This window comes from Eschscholzia californica, unplaced genomic scaffold (genome assembly GCF_041429995.1).
Source record: "Eschscholzia californica isolate CP2 unplaced genomic scaffold, dmEscCali1.0.p SCAF_1, whole genome shotgun sequence".
Taxonomy (NCBI): Eukaryota; Viridiplantae; Streptophyta; class Magnoliopsida; order Ranunculales; family Papaveraceae; genus Eschscholzia; species Eschscholzia californica.
In genome coordinates, this window is record NW_028238198.1 from 81,699,943 (window position 1) to 81,721,503 (window position 21,561).

The following is a 21,561-nucleotide window of genomic DNA, read 5'->3' on the forward strand; positions in this document are numbered from 1 at the left end:
TACACTACTATTTTTAGTAAATTGCAATTACATCGCGATACGTTTTTTCACAAATAATCCGCTCGACGATATTTAAGTCAGAATCTTGTGTAGACTTATTTATTCTCCCATTTACCTAACATTATTGATGGGTTGCATTAAACAGAAATAAAGAAGATCATTCGGCGTTATAAATGATCGGTAGGACAATCATCATTACGAATTATTCATATGATGTACTAATGCTATTACTGGAAAAAAAATGTGCTTAGTATCCACTAAGTCTTGTGAATCATGTAATGGTGTTGGATTAGGAAAATCTAATCCCCGGTGATGATTTAATTAGATGTCTCGAGGAATACTGAATCAGTCTGTCTTTGAGTAGCACGAAAATTTCGCACGTGTTATTTCGTAACCGCGGGGATTTTAACCCTAGCCCAAGGTCCCAAACCTAGGGTTAGAGAGAAAACTGTTGATTCAAAAAAAAGAAAAAAAATCAAAGCAAGGAAAAAACAAACCCTATTCTGATCCAACCAAAGTCTTCGATTAAAATTGGATAGAATTAATGAATTTCCATCCCTAAAATTTTCATAGAAATCAAATTCGCACATTCTCGAATGAAAACCCTAATCTTAAGAACTAAGAAAACCCTTATAAAGGACTCTTCTCTTATCTTATTGCTTCCTTGCCGCTGAGCTCTGTAATTCTTTAGAGGTTGAAGAGAACGATCCCAGTCTCATGAGATTATAAGTACTGAATGATTTTCATTTCTTTATTTAGGGTTTTGTCTGGTGTTCTGAGTTAGGGGTTTTTAAAGACAGAGAGAGATAGAAAGAGGGAGATACTAGTTAGAGAGAGAGAAGAGAGAGGAGGAGAAGAGATGGTGATATCGGATGGGTTGGAAGGATCAGGGGGGGCAGAGATTGATTGTAGTGTGGGCACAATCGTTTGGGTTCGGAGAAGAAACGGTTCATGGTGGCCGGGGAAGATACTTGGTCCTGATGAACTTTCTGATTCTCATCTAGTGTCACCTAGATCGGGAACTCCAGTTAAGCTTCTTGGAAGAGAAGATGCAAGCGTGTAAGTTTTTTTTTTTCAGATTTTATTTTCTCCTTAGTTTGATGATCAATTGATGCATGTTAAATTTCATCAAGTACAGATAGATTTTCTCTATGATTCAATATCTAGTTTATAATCTATATCTCCTATGAAAACAAGAAGAAAATATACTTGGGTTTACTGTAATTAGATATTTCATTTAACTGTTTTAAGTGGAATTAGATTGTTGATTGATCAGCTTCTTCATTATGTTATTTGTTTTTCATTGATGTCGAATCGATTATGTATCTGGGTTGTTGAAATTAACTATAAATAGTAGATTGTGTAGAAGATTAAGGTATCTCGGATTCTCGAGTAAACCGTTTTAATCTATGACTCTATGATCATCTGACAGACGTCGGTTTTATTACCTGCTTATTCGAATGGTATTATTAAGTACTATTTTGATCCAAGTATTTTTCGTGTTATGTTTTTGAGTTCCCCTTTTGATATTACAAAGAATTGGTTCCTCCCAAAAATCCGATGCTTGGAATGGGGTTAACCCTTTAGGGTTTCTTATTCCTTTCAAAAATCCATTTTATATACAAATATTAAAGTTCCTTCTTAAGACGTTTGCGGTTTAGGATGTTGCAAACCAAAGAGGGAAACTGTAACATATTTTTTCTTCCTTTGATCTCTATAATGGGATCGTAACTTAGAACTGTGTCGAGGTTCTAAACTGGTAGGAATTAGGAAATAGGATCTTCATCTGAATACCGTCTGTTAACTAGGTATTAGGATGTTCTGCTATTTTGGTAATAAAACTTAGGTCTGTTGTTGCAGTAAAGAACAAAAGCGTAATAACCATTCTATTTTTGTAACCACCCAATTTTACGTACATAATTGTGGAATTCTATCTTGCGCTTCACAAACGTAACTTCCACGTTGTGACGAGAGCGTAACCACATGCACAACCTAGCAGTTCTCTTTTATACCCCTAGACTCCTATTATGTGTGGGTTGTCCTTGCCTAATTACTAATTGTGTATCTTATGCATATCTAATCTTGTTGCCGGAGAAAGGTATGGCCTGAGAGTTTTTGTTTAGTCACTTCACCAGCTTAGTTTTATTTGTCTCCTTTTTCAGGAATTTAACTTTTTATATTTGTTTTCCAGGGATTGGTACAATTTAGAGAAGTCCAAGCGCGTAAAGGCATTTCGATGTGGAGAATTCGATGATTGTATTGAAAGAGCTGAATCTTCTCAAGGTGCTCCTATAAAGAAAAGAGAGAAATATGCCCGCCGAGAAGATGCTATTCTTCATGCTTTGGAGCTTGAGAAGCAGTTATATGATAAGGGACAGCACACATTGGGTGGTCCAAATCATACAAACAGTAAATTGCCCATCGGTTTGAAGAGGGATTTAGCTAGTCCTGCTGGAAGTTTAGGGAATAATAATGGCAATTTTTCAACTCCCAAAAAGTCTCAGTCCTATTCTAAGGGACATGATTCTTCTGGGGACGAGAGCAGGGAGACTCCTTCACCAGATACCAAACATGGGAAACAACTATCGTGGAAAGATGCTAATGGTGAAGCCACACCTCGGGTGAGAGGGTTGAAGGACTTCGGCCTCAGGACAGGCAAAACAAAGAGAAAACTTGCTGCTTCTATATCTTCAGAGGACCCTCGGGGATCTTTCTCAGTTGAGAATCATGTCAATGTTCTTCCTGGCAGTAGGAGCATGAAAGGGACAGGGCGCGCTAGTGGCCGTAAATCTTCAATGTCCTTGAAAAAGAGAAGCACAGAGGGGGTCAAGATCAAGGATTATCCTCTCAAGAAACGCGACAGGCGCCGTGCACTTGATCAAGTCTTGAAAAGTAGTGCAATGTTGACTGTTTCTAACTCTTCGCAGACTAACGGAGCTAGTACTGTTCTTATGGGAGGTGCAAAGGGGCTAACAGGAACTATAGCTCGAGCAAAAAGAAGCCAGTGTGTTTATCTCCCAGCTGTGTCAAATGATTCTTTGGAAAATGCAAGCATTCCTTCTGATCAAAAGCAGGTATCTCCATCCCAATTTGCCGCAGGCAGTCATCTCCATTCAGATTCTTCAACAGAAGACAATACCTCTTCTGGTTTTATGGAAGCGGCAGAATCTGATTCTTCTGAGACACATCTAAGTCTAGATATGGATGATGAAACAGCGGTATTTTCAGGTATGATTCTCGATTTTCCTATTTCAGATAGCCTACATTTACACATACTGCCAGTATCGAGTTACAAATGGCTGCTTTTAAGTTATTTCCCTGCTTTTAAGTTGATGATGGAATTTTGGAATTCATATTCGTGTTAGGTACTAGTGATTGAATTTTCACTAAGAATGCATATCATGATTGATTTTATTTAGTATCATGATATCCACTAAGTTAGAAGATCTACCAACTTCTACTGGATATTTTGAGCTGTAGATTATACTTCTAAAGGATCGTTTTTTTAAACCGGCCATATAATTTCCAATAATGCTGTCATTAAACTCGACTTTCGCGTTGAAAATATTGGTTGTACAGATTCTACTCCTATTCTGGCAGACGGGAGACCTACAAAATATGGAAATTTTGTGGGCAACTATCAACTCCAAGGAAAGAGAGAAAACATAGGTAATGATGAGTTAGACCAGTCCGAATTTACTCGCATGCCTCATTTTCATCCCCGTGAGCGAACGGGTGCTGATACTTCTGATGGCGGGGTGTCAAAATGGCAACAGAAAGGGAAAAGGAACATCCGTAATTTACCAACAAAGCCCTTGGAGATGGATGGAACTGACCCAGAAGGATTAATCAAAGGCACACATGTGGAGGGCAAGGGAAGTTATAGATCTAACCAGAGGGCCACGAGGCAGAGCTCCTACCGTAGAAATGAAGATTTTACATATGACTATGATGAGGTTGATGAGGTTTACGGGGATATGATGCAAGATCAGGGTTTCGGATATGACAACGGGAAATACCCATCGATGTTGAAAACAAAAACTGATGATATCGATTCAGACGAAGATTTAGTTTGGGATGTCAACGGCTTTCATCAACAACCATCATTTAAACGACAGTGGGCCGAGTCAGAAGAGTTTCCTGACCCATTATATCTTGGGCGTCGATCTGGAAACGGGAAGAATCCCAAGTGGGTAGAAGTGGATTTGAAGGTTCAATCAAGTTATCAGGGAGAACATGTTCCATTGGTTTCCTTAATGAGCAAATTGGATGGGAAAGCAATAATAGGGCATCCAGTTCAAATCGAAAGCTTGGAAGATGGTAGCTCGAATCTTTTCCTTTCTATTTATGGTGATTTTGAAGAAGACCTGATAGAAAATGACGGAATTGCAGCACTAACACCAGTTTGGAGTACTGCACGGAGAACAGTGATGCATCGAGTCCCTCGTCCTCATCCTTCAAAATCAAAATCATTGGAAAAGAAATTGTCAAAGAAGTTACCAAAGAAAGTAAGTTTATCTAATCAGAAAACAAGAACTCTTTCTTCGATCGCAACACAACAGAAACTCAGTAAAGCTGCAAATCAGAAAACAGTGAACCGGTTGATCAAACCAGAAACTGAACCTACTACAACAAGGTGCATTCCCGTCAAACTTGTTTTCAGCCGGCTAGCAGAAGGATTGGGTAAGTTTCCATCCCGAGCATTAAACCCCACTGCTCCATCAGGTGATAACAAAGAACACAGACCATCATAACTCTCAACCTCATACCGTTAAATGCGTACTATTACATTAAAGAACTTCAGCAATAAATTTCAAACTTACAGTAAACAATTCGCCCAACATTTAGGGTTTGGAAGGCGAGACTCCCTTTTTATATTTGCAGGGAGAGAATTCGGTCGGCAATGCTCTGTAGAACTGATAGGAATCTATCTATCTAGATCTTTAATTTATAATAGTTATATCTTGTGTTATATCCAAATTACCTTTTGGATATCTCACAGCTCTTGGCTTCAGTGGGTGGTATTTATGCAGGTGGTGACTTAAGTCCAGAGGATCTGAGTGGGAAAAAGGGCTTTTGTCATGTATTTAAAGTACTTCTTAACCTTCTTACTTAAAAGTTTAAACAGAATTTCATTTAGCTTGTTTTGAAGTACATGATAGATAGAAGTTATATCTGTTGAAAATCATTTATATTAAAAACAGTTTAAAAGTTGGATCTTTATGTTGTTGTTTTTTTTATTCTGAATTTTTATGTTGCTGTTTTTCGTACATGTATGCCCTAAACATAGTTTTACCGACAGGATCAATTTGATTCAACCAAACCATTGCATGATTTCAATATCACAATGAGTAAATTTTCGTACATGTATGTCCTAATACCAAATCTATTTTTTAGAACATCCCCGATTTTGTTCGAAGAATATCCTAATACCAAATCTATTTTTTAACACGTCCCTGATTTGATGGAAGAATATTTAAATACCAAATTTATTTTCTATAGAACCTCTACTATTTATTGAAAGGAACAAATTTTGAACTCAAGAAATAAACAATTATTTGTGTATGTTCTTTTTTTCGTGTAGTATGTTATTTATATTTTTTTAAACATCCCTGATTTGCTCGATAAGTATCCAAATATCAAATCTATTTTTTAAAACATCCCTGTGTAGTACGTAATTTATATTTATATATTTTGATAAAAATGATTTTAGCTTTATTTATTCATTCAAATTTTGAGATAGGATTACCTCCAATCCTAACACTCTTACAATGCATTGTGGGGATTTAATTCCTCCCATTGCGTACAAAGTTTAAGCATCAAAGCTTCTCTTATAGATAATGAGCAATCTCATTGTGCTCTTAGGGATGGTAAAATTCCACATTACCAAACAGTTGTGTTTCATTGTGAATATCATTGATTATATTTCGTATTTGCCATGGAATACTAGCATTCTTCGATTGACAAGCTTTAATAATCGAGCTTGAATCTCCTATCACGACTCTTCTTAGTGAATGGTTTTTGGTTAACCTTAGTCTCATTAAAACCGCTTTTGCTTCTGTCTCAAGGGCATTTCCTGCAATATAGAACTACGTTTCAGCAACCATGAATGAGTTGTTATAGCTTCTCATAACCACAGCTGATGTCCCCTCTCCATTTATGTATGATCCATCCACATTTATTCTTACTTCATCTTCCATCATCACACCCCTTGTTGCTATGTGTGAATTACTTTCCACATTGTAGAAGTGATGTCCCCATTTTCCTTCAAGTTATTTTCATAGACCATAACAAGTCAATTGCCTCTTTAATGGTTTTCAACACATCTGAATTTTCATCATCAAAAATCTTTTTGTTTCTTGTCTTCCAGATTGCCCAAATTAAGTAAGCACTCGTTCTGACATCTTCATCTTATCCTTTGCTTTCAATCCGTTCTTTTATTTTCTCTTGAATGGTGTTATTATTCTCAAACCAATAGCCAAAAGGAGATCGAAACCAGGTTTCCTTTGCAAATTGACACTCTCTTTAAAGAGATGGTTGATGTCTTCTTCATATTCTTCACACATCGGACATAGTTTTGTTTCTATATTATTGAATCAAAGGGCTTTGAGTCTATGGGTATTGCATCTTTCAACACTCGCCATATAAACGTTTGTACTCGTGGAATGACCTCGAACTTCTTCCGTAGTTTTTGTCATTTTAAAGTCTGAAATACTACCAATAGTGCTGCTCGAACTTGACGGTTGTTTTATGGATTGATAAAAGAAACTTCATTGTATTTAAATTACTTTCATATATACAAGAGATATTATTTCTCAATCTCAAGAAACACAGTAGACTAAAAAGCAATTGTTATTGAGGGAGTAACTGTAGTAGAAGTAGCAGCAGAATACTATATACTATTCTGTAACATAGAAGTTCAGTGATAGCCAATAGGTGCAGCTTCTTCCTTCAACTCATGCCCTTGAACATGTATGTCCTGCAAATCCAATAAACTCAAGATTTTAGGAGAAATATTTACAATTATTGCAATGTTCGAGTCAACCATTTAGGTGTAAGTCAGACTTAAAATCTGACTCGGACAAATGCATATCCCTAGTAAGACTTCGTCGAACTCGACAAACACTATCTATGACGAAGAATCTGGTAGTGAAAGAAAAGTAAAGACAGTGCAATGAAGAGTGAAAATGGAGAAGGGTTTACGCACCGAAGCGAAGTGATTAACATCACGATGATGAGCTTCATCTGCTCTAACAACCATAACGACATCTCGAAGTGTAGAATCAGCAGGTAATCTCCAATAATCAATAGCAATAGCAGGTGCTTTAACATTCTCAATATTACCTTTATCCAATTCTTTCAAGAACTCAGTATAAGAATGAATTGCTTCTTCTTCCAAGTAACCAACAATTCTATGTGAAAGTTTTGGTGAAACCAAGTAAGAAAGGAAATAAGCATTGAAGAATACTCCTTGAACTGCTATAACCAATGCCCTTTCATACCATCTAGGTTTTGCTACTTCCATGAATGTCATTAGATGCATTCTCTCGTTTTCGGCTTCTTCTAATAATGCTTTTATCCAGCCTCCACTGTGTTCAAAACGACGGAGGGATTTGCAGTGAAGAAGCATTCCTCCTACCATTCCGGGTACTGCCGCTACTGTTTCTAACATCATTGCTCGGCACCCGTATCTCCTCTGTGTCAAATTTTAACCAACATGAGTTAAATCGTAAATGTAAAGAATTTTCTACAAGTGTTTTAACAATAATAAAATAACAGTCTATGGTCCTCATTTGTACGACTCTTTTTTTTTTTTCTGAACATAACTATTTCTACGAAGAACAAATTAAGTACCTGGAAGAACAAATCAGTAGGGAATCGAAGGGATTTGACAGTCCAGTAAGCAAACTTGTCCATTAATGTCTTTGGCTCATGATGCTTCTTCAAATCAATTGACATATCTGGCTCATAAGCTTCCCATGGCTGTTCACACAAATTCAATTTACCAAAATACCCATCTCAATCTTCTAATTTTACCACTTAAAACAAAACAATTTTTTTTTATACAATCAATCATTTGAAAAGATGCGAAAAAAAATATGGCGACTTAACCAGATCTCAAACTATAATATATATTCATGTGACAGGTCTGACTCGTGTAACAAGTTTGTATGTAGAATTGTCAACAACCCTTGGTTGGAGTGGTAAGAGGTATAATCTTCCACCAAGAAGTCAAGGGTTCGAGGCACACGCTGAACCATTCAAAAAAATAAAAAAAAAAGTTTGTGTGTACAATTCAACAACCCGCTTTTATAGAAAGCCATGGACAGTTGAACAAAGTATGTGTCAAATCATTCTTATGAAAATAAAAACTTACCCTAAAAGATTTCCACCTCCATTGTGTACCATCTTCCTTGACAACTCTAGCTGGAGCAACATTCCAATAACTCTCCACTGCTTTCTTATTATCCTCATCACCATCTCCATGACCACCCCCAAAACTAGCACCACCACCACTCCTAATCACACCACCGGTCTTCTCATCTTGTTCACTTAATACCAATGAACTTCCTTTTCTTACACCCATTGCCGGAAACCTAACTAGCTCTTCAACTCCAGTTTTCTCAGGCAATTTAGACCCATTTGAATTTACAAGATTACCCTTAACTCCTGTATCGATTAATGAACGGAATGTTGAATTGAACTGTAAAGATGGAGTTAATTGCCTTAAAACAGAGCCAGTTATGTTCTTAGAACTATACTTCATCATCATCATCATCATCTTACCCTCACTGTATAAATATCAGGAAAATTGAAACACAGAATTGCAACTTTTGAAGATTGGAGATTCAATAATGATTGGGTTTTTTTTTGGTTTCTGAATTAGGGTTTACTATGAAGGAAAAAAAACAGGGGTTTTAGGTATTTAAAGGTGTTCTTGATTGTGGACTGTCTGGGAGTCGGTTATTGTCTTAGATGTTTCGAGTTGTCAAATGCGTGTACCTGTTTAACTTTGTTGTGTTAATAATAACGTGGGTAATATAAACTCATTTTAAACACAAACCATTATCTGCTTTAAAATTTGGGCCGAAGTCGAGTTAGACCATCCGATTCCACCTTCTGCTTCTATCTCTGAATCGGTTGGATGGGATCTGACTGAGCACACTAGATTTGGGTTAAGTTGAGGGTATCTTATTAACCAATAAGATGGTTTGTTTTGTTGACACAAGTTAAAGTGGGTTAACATAGTTTAGAGATGATTATATCAGGTGCCAAAATTAGTTCTTTAGGTTTCATGCATATCTAAACTCAATGGTCAAGGATCTAGAAAATCAAATGAGATTTACGTTCATGCCCTTTTGTTTTGGTCTAATTTGGCGGTTGGAGTACTTAAAGAAGTGGGGGTTTTTTTGGGATTGTCATATTAGGAAACGGCTTGTTAGGTATGAAACTTGGGGATCAAGTACTACTTTCTTGGAGCCCAAGATTGTGGGAGTAATGCTCTATAACCCACTTCTCTATGAGTGAACAAAACTCTATCATCCAGTCGTGTTTCTACATTTATATATGGGTATACCTACGCTACAGAATCACTTGTTTTTCCTAATGCTCGTTCGGGATTAGATTGGGCAATAAAAGAGCGCCTCACTCCGCCTAAGAAGTGGATTAAATCTAGCTTTATTGTTTACCGTAAACGTTGTTGTGTAACTTGTGTTGGTGGCCGACTCTGACTTGACACCTGACGCGGTTTGCTAGTTGGAACCAAGTCTCATTTCCTGTGGAGAGGAGACATATTTTACTTTAATGCGGCATGTCAAGTTGTCAACCACTTCTGTTTTCAGTCCAACCAAAGTGTTGTTTGTTTGTATTTCTAACTTTTTTAAGTACATCTTATTATGAAATAGATCATATTTCTTTTTTTTTTTTTTTTTTTTTTTTTTTTTTTTTTTTTTGTTAAGGAAAATAGATCATATTTCAGTTTGATACTTTGTAGGAGTGTTTTTGTTTTTTATCAATAATGTTCGTAACTTCAATTCTCATACTTCTTCGCTCGTTGTGAGCTTTATCGTTTGTTTGTTTAGAATCTGAATTCCTTAGTCTGTTTGGCAACTACAAATCTTAAGAATCGCAAATATGGAATAAAGCTTCGTTCTTTTGTTTTTGTTGTAAATCTTAGCCTACCTTTGATATTTGGTTACCAAATAAACCAAAAGAAAGTGCTTTTTTTTGGAAGGATGTCAATTGGTGGGTTCCTTACGAAATGATTTGTGGAAAACACAAGAATTTTGGGCTAATGAAGTAGAAAGAAGCAAAAAAAGAAACAAGAATTACACAACCAAGTTTTTTTTCATACAAACATCAATACGGGGAAAAAATAGAACAAAACATAGTACTTTCTAACACTCAACCCAAACCTCATAGTTTGGTTCACCAAAGTAGTTCCTAATAGATCTAAACTTCACACTCACATCATGGTTGCATACTTGCATTTCAAAACCAACTCCTGAAGACAAGAGGTATCATTTAGCACATGGCCTTGAACATGCCTGAGTCTTCTTCCCACCATTAGACTCTAACCCTAATTGCTTCCTTGTCTTCCCCACAAAAAGATCCTTGGATTTGATCAACCCCGGCACGCATCCAATCGTAGTAACGAATGGAAACTGCGCAACTGCTTCTTTCCTTCCCAATGACACAATTGCCATTTCTGATCCAGTCTTGTAACTTGACATCTTGTTATCTTTTCCATCAATGAGCAACTTCAAGTTCTCTGCGGTTAACAAGGCGTGCTTTTGTGCCAAAAAACCTTGCTTCAATTCCTGTTAAATATGAAGAGATAACCATTATTAGAGTTGTTGTCTTAGGATTCAAACAAACAGAACAGAAGAAGAAGAAAAAAAAACTACTAAATTAATCTACAACTTAGGTTATAGGTGTTCTTGTTGTGTGGTATGGAACTATGGATCCGTTCGACCCAAATGAATCTGACTTGTTTCAGTCTGATTGAAATAGACTTAAAATCAGATAGAGTCAACTATTTAAATGAGTCAGATGTACGACTTACTGGGATGTCAGTAATATCTCCAATGGCAAAGACATTGTTTTGACCCTTAACGCGTAAGTACTCATCTACCATCAACCTTCCTCTAGCATCAATAGAATCACCCAAGACTGAGGTTGTGTTTGTTTTTTTTTTGTGTCTGAATCTGAATTAGCTGAATCTGAAATGTTTGAACTGAATTAGTTGAATCTGAAATGACGGAATTATTTTACTAGTTAGATGTTTGTTTTTCAAATCTGAAAATTAAAGTCTGAATGAAAACTTTGACATTTATACCCACACCCATTTTGTAACCCAAAAAACCCTAACATTTCAAATGTCTCTTTCTCTTTCCTGGAATCTCTCTCCCCCCATCTTGCTGCTCCTGCCTGCTAAGAAATTCCTCTCTCTCTCTCCATACAACCGAAGTTCACACAAACCCTAGCAAGACAACTCTCTCTTCCCCATCTTGCTGCTGGTATGGGCCTAATTCCTCTCTCTCTTTCTCTCTCTACAAACCGAAGTTCCCAGCAAACCCTCACCAAATCTGGCGAGGATTTGGAGCAAGATGACCTCGCCAGATCATAGATCTTCCAGTCGTGGTGGTTGTTTGTGTTATGGTGGTCGTCTGGTGTGTGTATGTGGTGTCGTTCTTGTGGTTTAGGGGTGGTGGTTGTTTGGTTTGTAATGTGGCTTGCGGTGGCGGCGCTCTAGTTTATGGTGGTGGCTGCTAGTTTTTGGTGGTGGCCGTCTAGTTTATGGTGGTTTCTTTGGTGGTTGTCTTTGGTGGTGATTTTGTGGTAATGGTGGTGGTGGTTATGGGATATGGTGGTGGTTGTGGTAATGGTGGTGGTGGTTATGGGATATGGTGGTGGTTGTGGTGGTGGTTGTGGTGCTGGCGGTGATGGTTGTGGTGGTGAGGATGGGTGGTGCACTGGTGGCTGAGACATGATTTTTCTAAATAATAGGGGTACTAGCGTCAATTTACACATTTCAGAAATTAGGCTCTTGTTTCAGACTTGTTTTGAAGTCTGAAATAAGTGGGTTCTTTTTCAGCCCATTCAAACAATGACAAAATTCAGCTGAGTTTTCAGATTTACCTAAATTTAAAAACAAACATCTGAAATCTGAATTGGGTCTCAATTCAGATTTCAGATCTGAAAAAAATTGAAAACAAACAGCACCTGAGTCTTTAATCCAAGTAGTACTCAATCCTTTTCCAATGCAAAGGAAGTGACAATCTGCTCTTATAGTTTTGCCATTTGAAATCTGATAAGATTTGTTTTTCTCTGAATGAGAATTCAGATTCACTGTCTGACCCAAAATAACTTCAACTTTCTTTGATGTCAACCAATCTAGAGTCTTGTTGGAGGCTTTCGACCCGATAAAATCTAGCAACCTCTGTTGTTTATGAACCAAAGTTACTTTCTTTTCAGGGAAATCAACAACAATTTCACCAGCAAATTCAACACCAGAAGGTCCGCCTCCGACGATTAAAATCGATTCTGCTGAGATTATCTTTTTGTAATCTGTCATAAAATTAAGAAGAATCAGAGTCAGCAGGGTGGATTAAAGTAATAAATATAGTTATAAAGGAGTGTAGTTACCTTCTTGATATTGTTGAAGTCTTTGAGTTCTTGATTTGGGGAAAGATTCATTGTGACCAGTAGCAATGACAAGATAATCATAAAGAATTTGATGGCCATCAGAAGTTAATACTTCTGTTTCAGTGACTCCAATTGCTGTGGAAATGATAATGTGGCCATTTGTGAAGTATTCACTGTGTTTTATTACAATTCTTTCTGCAAATAAAGGTTCTACTTTTGATCTCTGACTTGCCCATGTTATTTCATAATACTCCTTCCTGAAAGTCATAAAAATGTTAAGAGACAGACAGACAGACAAACAAACAAACAGACAAATAAATAGAGACAAAGCTTACGGGTCGACGAGAGTGACATCAGCATGAAATTGAAGGGATTTAACAAGGAGGGCACCAGCCATTCCTCCACCAACAACCACCACCTTCTTTTTTGCTCCATCAAAAGCCATGGGTATGGAAATACTAGTTGATGGAGACCATCCGGCAAGTGGACCTCACGGCCAGGATATTATGGGGCCCGATGGCCAAGTTGCTATATTAGCATAGTTTCTATATTTTAGTATTTTGAGTTCCTATAATTATGAGTCCTAGCAATCAAGGAAAGTATCCTTAAGTTGTTATCTTCTTTTATTTTCTTTCTTATTTGAGTCTATCTAGGAAATAATAATCTCTATAAAAGAGCAGTCCAGTCTGTCTATTGAACCATTGAATTGAATATCAAATACAAATCACCTTGATTGCATCTTCTTCCTTTAATTATTTCAGTTTATTCTTCGTTTATTATCGTTTATTCTTAGTTTTTATCGATGAATTCTATTAGTTTTACGCTTCCGCAACAATCTACATCAGCTGGTATCATGAGCCCTAAAATCAGGGACGGAACCAGAAGTTTTGTTTGGGAGGGGCCATTGATTTTTATCCTCTTGCTTATCAAACGAAAACCGCAAACTGTTTCCCCCGTTATAGTGTTTTTTTGTTAAAATGTCTCTCCGTTCTAAGAGAGCCTTTGCAAACCCGACGGTCGCCATATCTAGCGCTAATTGATCAATGTTATCCTGAAAATGATCTTCCGCAAGGGCGTATTTTCTTCCAATATTAAAAAATCGCAACTCTTTTTCCATATAGGAAATTTTTACACGAACAAGTCAAAGAGATTAAACACAAATGTCAATTTTATTCCATTCAAAACTAGCATCTAATAAATATCACCTCCTTTCAAAATTACCACTTAAAAATATCAATTAAGTCATAAAGATTAACCACAAGTAAAAAAATAATATACCACTGCTACTACAACTGATAGTTTTTTCTCTTTAATATATTAAAATAGAACCTGTCGCTCCTTCAAATTTCTAAAGTCATTTATAATGGATTATGTGTTAAAAATTTTTGAAGGATATCTTTCTTATTTTACAAAATCAAAAATTCTTAAAGAAAATACGATATTTTTATTAAGTGTACCCGTTTTTTGAATTACGATCTGAGAAACAACCGATTATGGGTCATGAGAGATCAAAGTTTGGATGACTTAAATTTATTTCTCTCTATAATTGGAATCAATATGAATTAACAACTACAAAAACACATGAAACTTGAAACAACTACAACTTGAAATAATATAAAAATAATAAAAACTTGCACTAATTATTTGGCCGGTGGAACTCAGAAGTTACAAAGTAAGAATAGATCACGAGAAATGTTATATACACTCACCAATTTTACTTGTCATATTCACATCTCCTTTTACTTTAACAATAATTACCTTAGAAGTAATTATATATAACAAAAATGGTGGTGTGTTTAAAGATTCTGTTAGTTAATTGTTTATTTAAAGTTGGGCCTAAATTTTGGGTTGGGTTTGGAATGAGAGCATTGGATTAAAGTTTAAGGGGAGGGGCCGATAGAATTGAAAGGGTAGTTGGAACAAGGATTTTAGGTGGCATTTGTTTACAATGGGTAAGAGCAAGGAGGGGCCAGGGCCCCTCCTGGCCTATACCTACATACGTCCCTGCCTAAAATTCCTGAGCAAAAAGAGACAAATTTTTTTTCACCACCAAATCATCCCGAAAGAAATAAGGTTTTCAAATCACGTCTAACCATTAACCACAAGGTATGTGATTTTATGATTGATAATGGCAGTGAGGAAAATATAGTTTCTCGCCGTCTTATCGAAGTACTAAGCCTTCAGACAACCGACCATCCGACTCCATACAAAATCGGTTGGACTTCTTCTCAGAGAGAGTTGCACGTACAACAACAATGTTCGTTCTCTTTCTCCATTGGTTCGCATTATCGTGACTCCATTACGTGTGACGTAGTAGACATGGATATTTGTCCCATTATCTTTGGTAGACCATGGATCTTCGACGTCAATGCTACTCACCATTGTCGCAACAACACGTTCGAATTCACATGGTTCTGGAAACGAATCACACTACAACCACTACCGGACGAACCGTCACCACCACCAGTGTTTTCTACACAACCACCTCTTATACCATCTTCTCTTTACTATTCCACACGACCAATTACACCAACTCCCCATCAACATCAAAATTATTCACTTCAGTTGGATACCAGTAATCCAGATAGTTTACTTCCTCACTTTCAATATCCAATGGCAAAGAAGAAATCTTCTCATACTCAAGATTCTCATCAAGAAGAAAAGTCATCTGATCCGGTTGCTCACCAAAAACAAGAAGAGGTTTCTCATCAAGAAAAGCCAATCACTCTCAAAGAAGCAAAAGAGAAGAGAGAACAGGTTAGTAAGCTTATGGGATCGGAGAAGAAAATACTTGAAGATAAAGTAGCGGCGGCTGAAACTCAACATAAAGAAACCCTAATTTCAGTCTCTGAACAATTTAATGAGAAACAGAAGGCATTAGAGGAACAGATGAAGAAAGAAACGGAAGAACTGAAAGATCAAGTGAAAGAGAAGATCAGAGAGATTGATGAGGTGAGTAAGAAGTTTAGTAGTTATCAGAATGAGGTAAAGAAGGATCTAGAAACAAAGCAAACGGAAGTTGATAGGTTGAAATCGTCAGTGAAAGATTTGGAGAAGAATAATGGCGAAGCTCAGAAAGAGAATAAGCAGATTCGGAAGGAATATGAAGAGGTTGTGGAGAAGAAAGATGGATTGGAGCTTTATGTTGGGAATCTAGAGAGAGAAAAGGTTGATGTTGTTAGAGAGAGAAAGGAACTTGAGAAAGAAAAGATTGAACGGGATGTTGAGATAAATGTTGAGATAAGTAAATTGAAGAATCAGGTCGATGTTGTCAATGGAGATCTAGGTCGTTTAAAAAGTGTGTCTGAAACTGTTCTTCGTGAGAAATTCTCAATCCAGAAGAATCTCGAATTGAAGACGAATGAATTGGAAAGTGTGAAAGCAAAAGTTCTTGAATTAGAGGAGAGTAAATCGAAGATTCAAGAGAAACTCAATCAAATTGAGAAGGAAAGAGACGAACTTATTGAAGAAGGGAAGATTATTCAAAGAAAAATCGAATCCTTGGTAAACGATAGAGATTCTATTCAAAGAAATTTGGTTGATTCGACAAAGTCAATTGCGAATTTGAAGAGTGAGAAAGAAGAAATTGTTAGAGAGAAGAATGAGATTGAAGAACAGAGAACTAATCAATTGGCGAAGATAGAGAAATTAGAAAAGGAAGTTGAAAAGCTTCATGCTGCCATTTCTACAATTCGAAAGAATGAAGAAGAATTGAAGTCGAAAGCGATTGAGATGAACAAGAATTATACAGAAGCATTAGAGAAACTTGAATTGTTGAAAATGGAGTTGGATGCTTCAGCTAAAGAGAAGAGAGAGAAAGAGGAAACCCATGAATTATTGAAGGATGAAAAAGATTTGATCAGTAGAAAACTGAAAGAAGCTTTAGAGAAGTTTAGTAATCAGACAAGTGAATTAGAGAAGATAGGTAAAAAAAAAAGCAAAGCTTGAGCAGGACAAGATCAATGGTGAGATTGAGTTTGCTGAGCTTCAGAAAGAATTAAGTAATCTCAAAGTTGTTTCATCCAAACAAGATGAATCCTTGAAAACCCAGATGGAAAAGAATGACAAACTTGAATCTCAAGTTAAGAAACTCAAGTGTGATTATGAAATAATTTGTACTAAGAAGAATGAGATTGAAGTCGAGGTTGATTTGATGAAAAAGGAGGAAGAAAATTTCGATGAGACAGATCAAGAAGAAGAAATTCATCAAACTAACACAAGCTCGAATAAGTTGTTTGATCCATATATGATTCCGGGAGACGCATTAGTTGTGTCGAATCATAAAATACTTTCTCCTCCATTGATTTCTTCATGGCTTTCAACTTTAAAGAATCATACAAACCAATCTTCATGGCCATCCATTGTTTTTCCAAGAACAAGACAGGTTGTGTATGTGACCTTTTTCGTCAAACTAAACGACGACGGGCGATGTCGCAATTTACTAGACGTATCTACGTTGGTATTACTTTTGCGAGTATCTTGGCAATATATGTTTCACATTATAATTGGTGATATTGTCAATATTTTTCTTCTTCAGATTTTCGGCAATTTTCGTGAAAAGTGGGAACTAAGGATTTGTAGGGATTTACACCCTTCTACTAGTGTTTATAGCGGAAATATGACATCTAATGTCTACACTAGTATTCCCAGGATCACATGCAAAACTAGTAATTAATCTAATGGAGATAGTAGATTACCTTAATCGCTTTTCCCTCGAACTAGTTGAATTGATTGAAGAAGACCAAGAGCTTCAAGTGTAGCTCCTCTACTTGGGACACGAGCAATCAATTTGATCTCCCACCTTGTTGTATAGCTAGCACACCAATGGTGGTTGGATAAGAAGAACACCTTCTTCTTTGGCTAGATTGATAGTTAATGGGAATTAGCTCACTTTCTCCTCTCTACTTGATGTGGTAGAGTAAGAAAGCTTAGAGAGAAATTTCACACCTTATTCTCTGCCCTAAGAGTGTTTATATAGAACCCTAATAAGAATCCACCTCCTTTTAGGTTTCCTAAAACACCCTTTAGAATAAGATTTAGGGAAATAGTCGAAAATAGCAACTATTGGTATTTTCTCAATTCCCTAAGGAGGAGGTGTCCAATCACCACGAAAATTGGCATATATAATGTTTATTATATCATCAACTAACCCTCCAAAATTCAGCCCAATCCGAGTCCTAGAAGTACCCGAACCGGTCTAGGCCCAAAAACCCTGTTTTTGGCCTTTTTGTACTATCTTTGCCTAATTCCTTTTAGGCCTATGAGATATGTTTATGGGACACTCCCATGATTATATCTCACTCCCACTAGTCATATCCTAGATCAATTTGTCACTCTTATGTGTAACCCGTTGTAGGATCCGATCGAAGTTAGCCGCGAATTACTTCGTAATTCGACGATCGTAGTTGGTCTCTAGCTACAACTCTACGATCCCTAAATCAATCGGACTTGATGATCTTCCACATCAATTGTCCTATCCGACAAATTGTTCGCATTGTCACCTTGGTCGAAGGACATCTCCTTCAACTCCTTCAGGATTGCCTTCAAACTCGTCGCCGAAGTTACCTTCAACATCGCTGATATATATCCTCGTTACTTGGACGGTCCGCTTTATGACAACACCAACTTGGGGGCAAGTTGTTCCGCAGCGGGGGAGTATGATGGAGACCATCCGGCAAGTGGGCCTCACGACCAGGATATTATGGGGCCCGATGGCCAAGTTGCTATATTAGCATAGTTTCTATATTTTAGTATTTTGAGTTCCTATAATTATGAGTCCTAGCAATCAAGGAAAGTATCCTTAAGTTGTTATCTTCTTTTATTTTCTTTCTTATTTGAGTCTATCTAGGAAATAATAATCTCTATAAAAGAGCAGTCCAGTCTGTCTATTGAACCATTGAATTGAATATCAAATACAAATCACCTTGATTGCATCTTCTTCCTTTAATTATTTCAGTTTATTCTTCGTTTATTATCGTTTATTCTTAGTTTTTATCGATGAATTCTATTAGTTTTACGCTTCCGCAACAATCTACATCACTAGTAATGAAAGATGTTTCAGAGAGAGAGAGAGAGAGAGAGATGAAAACTGAATGTGTTTGTGTAAACTGATGAGTGAGTAATGAAGATGTTAATTGGCTACCGATATATATATATATATATATATATATATATATATATATATATATATATATATATATATATATATATATATATAGGAAGTGGGGATGGAAAGAAAATTGGTTTCCATGAATGATTGTGAAAAAGACTAGGAAACAACCTGAATGAGAAATCAAAAGAGGATTCTTTCTAGATAGAAAAAAAAGAAAGAAAAGAAATACTAAAAGTAGAAATCAGCATAAGCATCATACTTTTTGTTGATAGATAGATTTGTTGCTTATGCCTGCAATGACATCAAATGCTACTATTTCTTTACAAAAAAGGGTTTTTAGTATGGGAAATTTTAAAAGGCCCCCCGTTTTTGTTAAAAGGCCTCCCCGCTAAAAGCGCCCCTCATTATAACCCATTTGGTTATAGGGCCCCCTCTACAAAAGAGCACCTCCTTCATCAATATTTGACCTAACGGCAAAGTTAACGCCGTTAGGTCAAACTTAACCCAAGACCGGTGATGTTGACCACGCCACATCATCATCTTCTCCGGCAGGGTCGCCGGCCGGCCAAACTTCCGGCCGGCCGGCGACCTTCAAATTTTTTTTTTTATTCTCTCTCTAAAAACAAATTTTTTTTTTTTTAAACTCTCTCTCTCTCTACAGATCTAGAGAGAGAGAGGCAGATCCATTGAAGGTCTGTTCTGTTCGCAGACCCATTAGAGGTCTGCGAACAGACCTTCAAAAGGTCTGTTCGCAGACCCTTTGGAGGTCTGCGAACAGACCTTCAATGGATCTGTTCGCAGACCTTCAATGGATCTGCCTCTCTCTAGATCTGTAGAGAGAGAGAGAGAGTTAAAAAAAAATTGTTTTTAGAGAGAGAGAGAGAATAAAAAAAAAAATTTGAAGGTCGCCGGCCGGCGACCCTGCCGGAGAAGATGATGATGTGGCGTGGTCAAATGATGGAGAGAAAATGTGGGTGAAATACACCTTTAAAGGGGGTTTTTTCACGCATTCAAAGAAGGGGCCCTTTAACTAAGCTAAGTCAAAGGTTTTTTACTAAGTCAACGAAACTATGGGGAGGCCTTTTAACAAAAACGGGGAGGCCTTTTAAAATCTCCCTTTTAGTATTCTTTTTTTTTTTTTTTTTGGAAGTCGACTACGATCTACGTATGTCGTTACATTTGGCACTTGATACATCATAGATGTGATAAGCTCGATAACCGCCCACTCAAACACTAACAGGACTGGGCCTATAGCCCAACTAGAACATGCCCTAAAGGCCAACAACATTATTTACACCCTAATAATCCCAATTCAAATAACCAAAGATTCCACCTTCTCTGGGATTCGAACCTGGGACCTCCAGGGCTTTCTGGAGTTTATGTCAACACCTTGGAACCACTTGGGCTACCAACTGTTGACCCCTTTTAGTATTCATATCAATAAAGTTCCCCACAATTGGGTTATTTTTATTTTTTATTTTTGGGGTGTATCCTTTTTTTCTGTTTTTTTTATTGAATAAACAATAATTGTACTAGGTCTACGTTTGCATAGACGTCATCTTCAACGTCTCAAACTTTATTGTCCGGGGCTTGAACGCGCAAGATTGCAACCGTATCGGCGTTGGAAATAACTGGGTACCTAGACAAATAAAAAAGGATTTTTGAGGGAGAGGACCAAAAAAAGCCCTCCCAATAAGACCCAGCCCCACTGCAGCGTGTCAATTAGCCGCAGGTCCTAAAGCCAGAAAAGGACGGTCAGTGACAACTTTCCTTTTCCTTTTTCTTTTTTCCTTCCTGGAATACCCTTGTGCCGTACATAATAGATCTTTCCTTCCTTTTTCTTCTGGAAAGAAATCTATGGAGAGATTTTCTTTCTTACTTTAAATTTCATTTCCTATATTTCTTACTATATTTTCATCACCATCTTTATCAATTTCTTATTTCTCTCTCTGTAATTTTTTTTTGCAGAAATCTTACTTTCTCTCTCTAAATTTTTAGTTGAAATCTTCCTCTTTATATCTTTGGTACCAACTTTTTTCTTTAACAATGATTTTTGATATAGTGAATATGGTGAAGAATGATGATTTAGTGAAAGTTTAATGGGAAAGAAAACTTTTTTATTCAACATAGATTCATGGGTTTTGGAGAAATATCAGATTTGGATTCAGAAACAGAGCTTCTATTGAAGAGAGATTCGTTTCATTTTTTTTATAAAGATTGATCACCAACCAATTTAGATTATAATCTTGGAGAAAGTTTCGTTAGTTTTAGAGAAGATTCATTACCAAGTTTAGATCTGGTATTTTTCTTTTGGGTGAAGACCAAAGAGGTTTAGATCAAAGAGGTTTAGATCTAAATTCAAGATCCTAATTTCATTCTTATTAATTGATTTGTAGGATTGAAATTCTTTACATGTGTGAATCAAAATTGATTCATATATGTAAATGAAATTTTCTGATACATTTGATTATGATATTGAGAATGTTTTTTACGTACAAAGTTGTTTTTTTTTGTTGAAGATGATGATGATAAATGTTAGTTTTAGAGGAGATTCATTACCAAGTTTATGAGGAAATGTAATGTACATTCCTCAGTTCCCACTACATTTTATCGTTCCCGATCAGTTCCCACGTTCCCTTGTTATGTGGAAGTTTAGTGTACATTTTTTAGTTTCCTTCGTCTTATATTTATATCTTTTTCCTTATTTTGTGAAGGTTGCAACGTGAAATCTTTTTCTTGAACAGAGATTCATGGATTTTGGAGAAATTTCAAATTTAGGTTTGGAAACAGAGCTTATAGTG

General features: G+C 36.6%; 4 protein-coding genes across 4 annotated transcripts; 2 read left to right on the top strand and 2 right to left on the bottom strand.

Moving 5' to 3' along the window:
• The first annotated feature begins 280 nt into the window (after positions 1–280).
• Positions 281–5,223, top strand: LOC147569893 (uncharacterized protein At1g51745-like). Its single transcript, XM_086656412.1, has 3 exons — positions 281–1,059; positions 2,192–3,228; positions 3,580–5,223. The coding sequence occupies exons 1-3, from the start codon at positions 860–862 to the stop codon at positions 4,752–4,754; spliced, it is 2,412 nt and encodes an 803-aa protein (XP_086512538.1). The 5' UTR covers positions 281–859; the 3' UTR covers positions 4,755–5,223.
• A 1,523-nt stretch (positions 5,224–6,746) lies between these two features.
• Positions 6,747–8,983, bottom strand: LOC147569894 (ubiquinol oxidase 2, mitochondrial-like). The gene is made up of 4 exons (XM_086656411.1): positions 8,378–8,983; positions 7,855–7,983; positions 7,208–7,696; positions 6,747–6,979 (listed from the first exon to the last, which is right to left on the bottom strand). Exons 1-4 carry the CDS (start codon positions 8,780–8,782, stop codon positions 6,920–6,922), a joined length of 1,083 nt encoding a protein of 360 aa, XP_086512537.1. The 5' UTR covers positions 8,783–8,983; the 3' UTR covers positions 6,747–6,919.
• Positions 8,984–10,328: 1,345 nt separating this feature from the next.
• Positions 10,329–18,788, bottom strand: LOC147569895 (uncharacterized). The gene is made up of 6 exons (XM_086656413.1): positions 18,689–18,788; positions 12,984–13,106; positions 12,649–12,905; positions 12,226–12,570; positions 11,066–11,172; positions 10,329–10,820 (listed from the first exon to the last, which is right to left on the bottom strand). Exons 2-6 carry the CDS (start codon positions 13,091–13,093, stop codon positions 10,521–10,523), a joined length of 1,119 nt encoding a protein of 372 aa, XP_086512539.1. The 5' UTR covers positions 13,094–13,106; positions 18,689–18,788; the 3' UTR covers positions 10,329–10,520.
• LOC147569896 (uncharacterized) lies at positions 14,968–16,596 on the top strand. The gene has a single exon (XM_086653233.1). It carries the CDS (start codon positions 14,968–14,970, stop codon positions 16,594–16,596), a length of 1,629 nt encoding a protein of 542 aa, XP_086509359.1.
• Positions 18,789–21,561: the final 2,773 nt, after the last annotated feature.

Bases quoted from the DNA above. Each gene is read 5' to 3' on its own strand.
- LOC147569893 (XM_086656412.1), top strand. From the start codon at position 860: ATGGTGATATCGGATGGGTTGGAAGGATCAGGGGGGGCAGAGATTGAT. The intron at 1,060-2,191 runs GTAAGTTTTTTT...TTTGTTTTCCAG, and splicing joins GGAAGAGAAGATGCAAGCGT to GGATTGGTACAATTTAGAGA. The intron at 3,229-3,579 runs GTATGATTCTCG...TTGGTTGTACAG, and splicing joins TGAAACAGCGGTATTTTCAG to ATTCTACTCCTATTCTGGCA.
- LOC147569894 (XM_086656411.1), bottom strand. From the start codon at position 8,782: ATGATGATGATGATGATGAAGTATAGTTCTAAGAACATAACTGGCTCT. The intron at 7,984-8,377 runs GTAAGTTTTTAT...TTGTGTGAACAG, and splicing joins GGAGGTGGAAATCTTTTAGG to CCATGGGAAGCTTATGAGCC. The intron at 7,697-7,854 runs GTACTTAATTTG...AATTTGACACAG, and splicing joins CTACTGATTTGTTCTTCCAG to AGGAGATACGGGTGCCGAGC.
- LOC147569895 (XM_086656413.1), bottom strand. From the start codon at position 13,093: ATGGCTTTTGATGGAGCAAAAAAGAAGGTGGTGGTTGTTGGTGGAGGA. The intron at 11,173-12,225 runs GTGCTGTTTGTT...ACACAACCTCAG, and splicing joins TACTTGGATTAAAGACTCAG to TCTTGGGTGATTCTATTGAT. The intron at 10,821-11,065 runs GTAAGTCGTACA...CATATTTAACAG, and splicing joins GAGATATTACTGACATCCCA to GAATTGAAGCAAGGTTTTTT.
- LOC147569896 (XM_086653233.1), top strand. From the start codon at position 14,968: ATGGATATTTGTCCCATTATCTTTGGTAGACCATGGATCTTCGACGTC.